The 10,374-nt window shown below is 32.2% G+C and overlaps 1 protein-coding gene across 1 annotated transcript; it reads left to right on the forward strand.

Annotated features, from left to right (window-relative positions):
* Positions 1-2,919: 2,919 nt before the first annotated feature.
* On the forward strand, positions 2,920-9,694 carry LOC128229090 (DET1- and DDB1-associated protein 1-like). Its single transcript, XM_052940751.1, has 5 exons — positions 2,920-2,967; positions 3,963-4,043; positions 4,232-4,283; positions 5,088-5,149; positions 5,398-9,694. The coding sequence occupies exons 1-5, from the start codon at positions 2,965-2,967 to the stop codon at positions 5,494-5,496; spliced, it is 297 nt and encodes a 98-aa protein (XP_052796711.1). The 5' UTR covers positions 2,920-2,964; the 3' UTR covers positions 5,497-9,694.
* Positions 9,695-10,374: the final 680 nt, after the last annotated feature.

The following is a 10,374-nucleotide window of genomic DNA, read 5'->3' on the forward strand; positions in this document are numbered from 1 at the left end:
GATGACAGTGCTATATTTTATACATAAGGATCCAAATGTTTTTTGCAGAAACACTTGGGAAAGAACTAGAAAGTTGTAAGGAATGGCTTGTAGACAATAAGCTTTCATTGCACTTGGGTAAAACTGAATGTATTATTTTTAGATAAAAACGTAAACTTTCTGAATTCAGATTTTTTTCTAACAAATGCAATGTTCATACCATTGTCTTACAAACTTCTGTGAAATAGAACGGGGCGCTGTATTGGACAGCGGTTTTCTGCTAAGTCATTATATTAATACATGGTATAAATGTAGATTTCATTTGAATTCATCTGATTTTAATAAAATTGGATGGTTGGATATAGAGTAAAGCAACTATAAGACTCAACCATGTTTATAAAATTGTGAAGTCCATAAAAAGTACATCCTATACGTTTAGTAATTTCAACAAAATGTCTGACATGCATTTACATGATACTAGAGGCTCAGAATATAACTTTTATGTGCTTCAGGGACATGTTTTACCAATTATACTTTCTATTATCAAGTTTCAAGTTTATTGGCAATATCGGCAATACATAAGCCTTTGGCCATGAACATACACATAGGATGAGATGTACACAAATTGAAAAGATGACAAATATAAAATAAACTAAAGAAAAAAAACACACGTACATAATATAAAGAACACAATCATAATTTACTTTATTGTAACTGAGAAGCAACTGCATCAATGCTGGCAGAATGTCGTTGAAAAGCATTGTAAATGTATTTATATACAATTCTTATGTTTGTGTTTTTTGAAGACATTAAAACCCTAAATTTATTCAAGGTATTCCATAAATTGGAAATATTGAATTGTTGACGTAAATCGTAATTAAAAGGACAAGCAAGCAAAAATGAAATTCAGACTCAACCATATTAGTATTGCATACTTTACATTTTCGTTCTTAACGTGCAACATTATTAAACCTTCCAACTTCTATTTCAAGAGAGTGAGAACATAGTCGGAATCTCGATAATGCAATTCTGTAGCTTTTTGCATATATAATGCAATTCTATATTTATCATTAATATTTAATTCGGGATACTTTTCAAATTCAAAATTTACCTTGAATTGTTTATAATAATTTAATTTCGGTTGTGAATGAATGGTATCAGTCCACTGCTGTACATATTGATCGTGGAGGCGTTGTCTTAATGATATAAAACAAGAATTGTTTATATGATCAGAAGACCAAACATAACTAAAACCGAGGGTGTCTAACACATTCTTTACAGATTTAGACCAGTTATCCTTAGCATTGCAGTCAACAAAACTAGCACCACTAACTTGTTCACAATATATATTATTTATAAGCGAGGTTGGGGAAGATTTGATCTTACATCAAAATTTAAGTGCTCTGATATGTCATATATACCCCAAACCTCACAACCATACATAAGAATAGGAGCAATCATAGAGTCAAACAATAACAGTTTGGTCTTAACGTCGAGTTCAACCCTACCAAAAATTGATAAAAGGTGATTATTATGCTTTCAAAGCTTGGTCTTTCAGCGTTTTAACTGCATTTACAAAACTTCCATTGTAATTGAATTTTATACCCAAATAACAGAAGCTATCCACTGTTTCGACAACATTATTATTAATGGACCAAACAAAACGATTCAATGTTTTTCGTTTTTCAAAAATACATATTTTAGTTTTAGCAACATTAATTTTAAGACAAGCTATAATTGACTGGAACAAACTGGCAATCTGTATAAACAAATCCGAAAACATATATGCATATGAGAATGGATTTAAAGATTGCACAAACTGTACATGGCAAACAAAGAATGCTCAGATTTCATATTTTATTATAAAATATTAGCTACATGTACCTATTTCTGTGTATCTGTGATAGTAATATTTAAATGGAACCAATATTTTGACCTTTGACGATTTGTATTTAAAAGGATCCCATTGGAATTAAGTTGTAAAACTTTATGGGCTATCCTGTGAACATATATATGTCCTAATCTTAATGTTTGTTCCATTTTAACTAGAGCTTCACATGTATACCTGCCGCTTGAACAAGCGGTGTTTAAACCCTTAGAGAGATTACACCGTATTTTGCGATATGTATTGCGTGTGTATTTATGATGGGTATATAATAAAATGAAAAACTTTCTTTGATTAATGCACGTTGTGCAAGTTACTATTACATGTATGCCACCACAATTATTTAAGTTTATGTTACTTAACTTCTTCCACATGTCAACTCGACCAAAATAAAGTGTATGATTCAGACTTTTTTTAAGGATTCTTTTAGAGTTATAACAGGTTGATACAAGCATTTCAAATTAAATATTGCTCATGTTGTTCAGTGATATGTGTTGTTCAGTGACCGATATAATCAGTCAATATCAAAGGCTTATTATCTCCTGTTGCTACCACACAATGTACCATATACTTTAATATTATATAATTATATATATTATAACATGATCTATAAGAATGAATGGACTAAAATATGCAGTGCATTTTGACCGCAAAATCATTGTTAACCTCGACTATAGCCTCGGTCAATTAGGATTTTTGGTCAATGTGACAGCATATTTGACAGTTTATAACTATATAATTGTATATAATCAAATCAAATCAAATCGAATTTTATTTTCAGTCGGTATGACATAACAGAGCTATGAAAGCTATTGACCGACTATTGTTATAATATAATAATGAATTGTCTTTAGGTATTATTATACTGCAATAAGTTGTATGCTTTCGATACATACATACTGTATACGATTATATATAATATCGGTCGATTATCCAGATAGAAACATGTGTGTGCACCATTTTCAATTAAAAAAGGTTGTTCGGCATAAAAAAATTCTCCCTCGTTCATTGGGTACCGCTGAACCCGATTAGTACACATTTCAATTTCAAACGTTTTAAAGATATAGACGTCATTTTGACAGACTTCCAATAAGTGAAAAATGGTATGTTGATGTCCGCTTTTCTGATTTAAAAAAGCCTTATATAGTCTACAATTTATTTAACGATCATTTATCAAATGATACGTTTACTGTTCAGTTTCAAATTGCGCTTTCACTACTGGTTTTGAGTGTTCTAATATAGCTGCCACCAGTGCTAGTGGCATCATGTCAGGGAAATGCTTAATCAACATATCGTCTTTAAACTAAGCATTATGTTGCAGTTCATTTTTCAAAGAGAATTGCTTTGTATAAAATTCTCTTGACGAAATTTGCTTGGACTAATACATTACATAGCCATGACTATATGTCGAAGATAAGCTAACAATACGGCAGTATACTAAAGAAATATCAGATATGGTCTGTATCTGATCCGTCAATTTGTGTCTGTTTAACAGTCCTGGCTGTATGGTCAAAAGTCCTGGCTGTATGGTTTAATCTTAGTCATATTTTTTTCAATTTTGGCCATATTGTCTTTCAATCTGTGCTGTATGATATATTGGGGATGGGCTGTGTCATACATTTCACTTCAAAATTTAACCTCAAATATCTTATATCAAAGAGGTTTCTTAAAGTGAAGAAAATCATAGACTTTAAACATTGTTAGATTAATGTAAATTTAATTTATATTTAATGTGTAAATTTAGCATTTTCCTGGACTCATCCACATTCACATTTTTGGATTTTGAAGAGGCATTGACCCACACATTGGTAAGGTGAAATGTAAATGTTAGGGTGAAATGTAAAAAGAAATATGCATACTTACCATCACTGTTCAAAAATTTTGAAACTTAAGTATGCATAAAGAGGTATCGATACTGCATATGAGGTCTGGGTTGTAAAATCTGAATTGGAAAATCCAACATTCAGGCACCATGTGTATAGCCGTTTTCCGAGATATCCTTGTTATCAGCTTCCTGATATGCATATATGAACAATTTAAAACAATGCAAAATTAGATATTTTAATTCTCTTTTAATGTTTCTGTTCTGTTCTTTCAGGCTGACTTTCTGAAGGAGTTGCCATCCTACGATGAAAACAATTTCACAAGATTTAATTCAGAAACTGGATTAAAATCTAGTGTAAGCAATTGTAAATGATGCAGTAAAGTTTTTTTTTTTCACCAAAGCTGCTTTAATGTTTGTTTATGAATTTGAGTGATAATGGATTGGTTTTCTTTATTACATCTGTTGAGAATTTGAGCAGTTTACATATGCCATTGTTTCATGTTTTTTATAATTTTGTCTTGAAGTCTTTATTTGCTTTTCAGGTAAAAAAACCCTCAGTGTATATATGTACAAAGGATCATCCATCTGAACAAGGTAATCTTCAGGGAATAATATCTTGGACAATTTTCAGAAAATGATTTTATCTTTCTTGAGAAACATTATATTTTAATAACATATGTAACTGCTTTTTGATGCATTGAGTATATGTTATTGTCTATGTAATGGGCTCAATTCATGTATTTCAAGATTGATTAATACTAATTTTGATCTTAACACGCAATATTAAAGCTGCACTCTCAGGGATATACCATTTTTACAACTTTTTTTTTTTGTCTTGGAAAGAGCAATTTTTTGTGTAAATATCTGCAAACCAATGATATATGATTGCTGACAAAAAAATCAGATCGTAGAATTTCATATTTCCGTTCGAAAAGTAATGTTTTATGGCTCAAACCGGTAAGAAAAATGCATAAGCATTACTTTTTGAACATAAATATAAAAATCTGCAAAAATTTTTTTGTCAGCAGTCTAATATAACTGGTTTCCATGGATTTTCACAAATATTGGCTCGTTCCAAGACACAAAATAAAAAAGTTGCCAACACGTTCAATCTGTGAGAGTGCAGCTTTAAGGTATCATTTTAAAACTCAGAAACTTCATATCTTGAAATGTTAATATTACATGGACACTTATGCTCTGGTGTGCATTGTATCAATTTCACTTGCCTTTTATTTAACCTAGCGGGGGATCAACGGTCAGTTTGTTAGGGTGAAAAGCAGGGTTAAATAACATAAAAGAAGTCATGCTTGTTAACTTTTTCAATCCAAATTGTTGTAACAGTGATGTATTGAAGTCTTGACGTATATAGATATATATATTTTTATTTTTTTATTTCAGTGATAACAACAGAAAAGACCAATATTTTATTGCGATATCTCCACCAACAATGGGATAGAAAAGTAAGAATAGTTTTGTTGTAGTTATTCAAATTTACAGAATTGTGTCTACTTGCCAATAATAGTGGTTTTTGTGATAGATTAAATGAAATACAATTACAATCATAGTACTACAACTCACCCATATGGATATAAATGTGAACCTTAAATGCAAATGTTGACAAGAGAGTAGACCAGTCTGCATTATACATGCATTGCAGTGTACCAGGTAGGTAAGAAATAATATTTGAATGATTTCTCTATTCCTGCAGAATTGCACAAAGCGTGATTCAGCGAAAGCCAATTTGGAGACAAGTGAGGGCCCATGTCCAGTGAAAATGGCACGGCTGTCACAGGAAGATTCCACCTGAACACACCTTCTACCTCAAGCCTCAGTCTTATCAAATTTTAATGTCACTTATACCAAATAAGTTACTAAGATTTTACCAATATGTATCTGCTGTTTTACTGATGTATTCGAGATAAACTTGGCATTGTTAACATAGATTGTATTTCTAGGTACACTATAGAGAGCATGGTTTAGTACATGCCGAAAAATATTAGAACTTTTATTAACTTAAGTCTTTTTACTTTTTTATGTTTTTTTCATGGGGCATTACACATAAAGTAATGACTCAAAAAGTAAAATCTGATAAATACTGCATTTATAAATTATTTTTTATTACTTCATACATGTAACAGTCATGACAGTATAACTGATGTCATCCTAACAGCTATAATGTACTGACTGATAGAAAGTTGGAATAGATAACACTTATGATATGCATTTCATACAAAACCATTGTCAATGTATATGCATAATAGAGTATTATGTTATTTGAATGGATTCCTATGGGTAAAATACAGGCCCATTCATTATATGTGTGCCATTTGATATAGTGGTTAACTGAGATTTCTGTTACTGAAGTCTGTGTTCAGCATTTCAGAAATGCATCTGTGTGATTTATTTGGAGCATACAATGTTTGAATGATTCTGTTTGGGTTGTTTAAAAGTGCAGAAAGTCTGATCGTTTCATATTTGTTTATTTTTTGTACTTTACCATTGATAATTATGGTAGTCTTTCATTACAAATTGTGTTTTTAGCTCAACTACTCAAAGAATAAGGAGGCTGTACTACTCGCCCAAGTGTTGGCGTCCAGTTTAAGTTTTAGGACAATTTGGCATTTACACTTATAACTCACAATACCTTTCATTCAATTCACTAAATACTTCACACAGTTGTTCAGGACCATCACACAAGGTGGTTACATATCTCCATATTATCCTTAATACATATTATGGTTTTAGGGCACATTTTTTAGGTTAAAGTTTTAGGGCAAAGTGGGATTTAAACTACCACTATTAACTTCTATACCCTTCATTCAGTTTACTTCATACTTCACATAATTATTAATGCCCATCTTACAGTTAGGTACCATAACACCATTTCATCCTATGTACAAATTATGGCCCCTGATTGTCTTCAGAACTTCGGTTACAGTTTAAGGGCACATTGTGTCCAGGAAAAGTTTAAGGGTAATTTGGGATTTTTACTAAATACTTTAATACCCTTCATTCATTTGACTTATACTTTACAAAGTTGTTAAGGGTCATCAGGTAGTTGGGTTACATTTTTCCATATCATCCTAAATACATATTAGGGCCCTTGTTCAACTTTTAAGCTTCGTTTAAGTTTTTTTGGCTTCATTGGGTTTTAACTCAGATCTCGAATACTGCTCATTCAATGGCCTTCATACTTCAAACTGAAGCTATCACACAATTAGGCTGCAAAACTCCATATTAATCCTTAATACAAATTATAGCCCTTGTTTTTAGTTTGGTTTTTTTGTTGTTTTTTTGCTTTTGTCAGCCACATTTTTATATTTTTTAACCTAGCTATAAGACTGTTGTATGTTGTTGTTTGGGTGGACCAGCGGGACGGCAGCGTCAAACTCACCTATGGTATTGAATAATTTAAGTTGGGTTTCACATACAGTGACCAATCAGGGTTTAAAGGAAGAGTTTGTGGAGACCTTTCAAGGTCACTGTTACTAAAAATAGAAAAACAGTTGGTATGGAATAACTTAAGTTAACTTACGGTTGATATATTGTGACCAAACTTGGTATATAGTTAAAGTTTATGGAGACCTTTCATGAGACCCTTAGGGTCAAGGTCACTGTTACTAAAAATGGATAACTGTTTGGTACTATATAACTTAAGTAATGGTTGACATATTGTGACCAAACTTGGTATGTAGGAAGAGATTATGGAGGACATTTATGGGATTGTATTTGGGGGGGTCAAGGTCAAGGTCACTGTTATTAAAAGTAGAGAGAAAAAAACAGTTGAAACTTAATTGCCGAACAAAGGGTGAAGTTCTTCTTTCAATCATTGAAAACCAGGTTTTATCACCTTACGATGTTTCTTCTTACTTTTAAATTTGACTCTTTTTTTTAAAAGTGCTTTTGACAGGCACATATTACATCATTATTGTGTTCATTTCTAAGAAGCGGCATTTAGTTGAGGGTGCTGTCCTAAGACAGATCTTGTTTTAAATGGATTTTTTTTTAAAAATGGTCTGAGTATTGTGAAAGTCATGTCAGAATCAGCATCGTAGTGCATACACATTAAAGTTAGCGATAACTCAAAAGCTTTTTAATAAATTCAAATGACATTAAGTAGACAGGTTTGCCAGCGACAACATGCACATGTATAGCAAGGCCATAAAACTGGCTTTAATAATTATTGAGTTATACCCCTTCTTTGACTTGGTGGGAAAAACAGACATGTGTTGGAATTTGCTCCAAGGTGCTTTTTTATTCAGTGCAGTTTGTTAAAACTTGTTTAATTTTACAACGATTGTGAAACAAGCTATTGCAACTTATATTAATCACTCTCGTTGGCATGATGTTGCATGAGAGTGTGGTCTTGTGTTGTTGGGGAAACTAGATTACCCGGAGAAAACAAACTTGTCCAGCTTGGTGACCACTAACCAAACTCACATGCGCCCAGGCTGGGATTCGAACCCGGGTCGCCTTGGTGAGGAGCGAGTGCGCTAACTACAGTTATACTGACCAAAAAGAAAGTTAGAGTTAAAAATACTCTTTATTTCAGCAGCTGTCTGACACATAGTGACATTTCTGTATAAATTTACTTTTTCTAATATTGATCATGATACTGAACCAGATTCTCACATTCTGCTCAGCTGGGATAACATACACCAGATTCATAAGTGCTGCTCAGCTCAGAGAGCATGCACTTGGAGTGTGCCCTTTAGCCTGAACATTGAAATTAAGGAAGAGACATTTATCTTCTGGTGTTTGGCCATTCTTGTATTAACTGTTTCTTAAACAGCAATGGACTTAAATGGCACTGCATTCTTGTTGCCAGTCAACTTGTCAAATGTGCTTGTGTTTTTTTAACGAAATACTCACTGGATGTAGTGGAAGGTTCTGTGTACAGTTTTCTGTAAGAAGTAAGAACTTCTGATGCCAGGGTAGACATGGATGTTTCGAGCGATTAATATGATATATCTGATGTGTCACCACATAATTGCAGCTTGTATTGTATAGTTGGACTTTTGGGGTCATATTTTAAGCCATCAGCATTATTATACAAAGAAGTACAGACTAGTACACATTTTATACAGATTTTAGTCATTTAATGTTTCTGGATTGCATACAAGTGTAGTTACAATTGTAAATCAAAACTTGTTGATGATGTCTTAGCCATGGTGACTGCTTTTAACAATATTACAAGTCAGCATTAATTTTGTGTTAGTTGTATGAACAATCTGGACATTCCATCAGCAAAATACCCTAGTTAATTAACAATCATTCTGAATGACAACCAGAAATATGAAGAAAAAATGAAGGGCCAGTCATACTGTTTATATAGTTGGAATATCAACAACCCCCAGTATTTGAAGCAATTACTACTTTGTTAGCCCCGCAATGATTCTTTTAATATTAATAAAAATGTATACAAAATTATTAGGGATGCAAACGAATGGCAAAATTTTAAATTATGTTTTCAGTTTGGAATAGACCATTAATAAAGAAAACCATGTTTTTTAAGGAAAATAGTTGCTTTGTGCTGATGGTTGCCATGGCAACACAAATAAGATATATATTCTACTACAACAAACTTAAAAAAAATTACCTTGTCAAAAATCATGTTTTTTAATTATTTTTAATACTGAATTACAAATGTCTTTATAACATGTTGTCTTAGAGACTGAGTTGTATGTTTGTAATGTACTTGCAGCTAATGCTTTTATGGTTGTACAGGTTACACATTTGGTTCATTCTTTCAAGATTTCAAAAATCTTGTTAATTCTTAGGACTTGTGAGTGAAAACTGTGCTATGTGCTTCATTTTGTTCATTTCTTCATTTTGTTTGATTATGTGAAACTGTACCATTAGTTCTGTATGCTTAAACACACTTACCTGCATTTTACTGTTATGTATACTTTGCCAGTTGATGTTCGATTTTGCTGTATTAGTTGATTAATGTATTATTGTGTTATGTTAAAGACATATTAATAAAATAAATCCAATGTTGATCAGTACTGCTTTTTTCTTTTCTAAGAAAAGTTTAGGTACTATTGGCAGCATTGCCATATATTGTTCAATATCTTGATTTTTCAACTTTGAAAATCATTTGAAGATATTAAGACAAAACTTGGTACATTTTTTCTCTATGAGGATATGCACATGTATTTTCTGCCCCTATATTTCGGCTGATTATGACCAATGGCAATTTCTTCATAAAGATATAATTAAGCTATGGCCTGGTCAATAATTGACAATGTGTGAAGGCTCTATTGCATGTGCCCATGCAAGGCGTTTGGTGTAAATTATAACAATGACAGTCTGTGCAAATTGCAGACAACTCATTAAAGTTAATCACATTCGTCTTTAAGAAAAGATCATGAAGAACAATTTGTTTACTCAAAAATAAGTTGTTCAAGTATCTGTTATGTATCATATATTCTTCATTTTTTTCTTAATAAAGAAGCAACATCATGAGATCAACAGAGCCAAATCGGCCTCAAAATTTTAATTTTCCAAAACATACTTTGCCCTTCCAGATGGACAGTACCAGCAGCAATTCTAGAATTGTTCTCACCAGCTACACCATGCTCTAGTCTTTATGGGAGAGCTGTTATGACTTTGTTAGAGATTCCAAAACTAGAGCCCATGTCCTCGAATATGTGTCTTTGTTCAGACACAAATGAAAAGCTTT

Source organism: Mya arenaria, chromosome 3, assembly GCF_026914265.1.
Source record: "Mya arenaria isolate MELC-2E11 chromosome 3, ASM2691426v1".
Classification (NCBI taxonomy): domain Eukaryota; kingdom Metazoa; phylum Mollusca; class Bivalvia; order Myida; family Myidae; genus Mya; species Mya arenaria.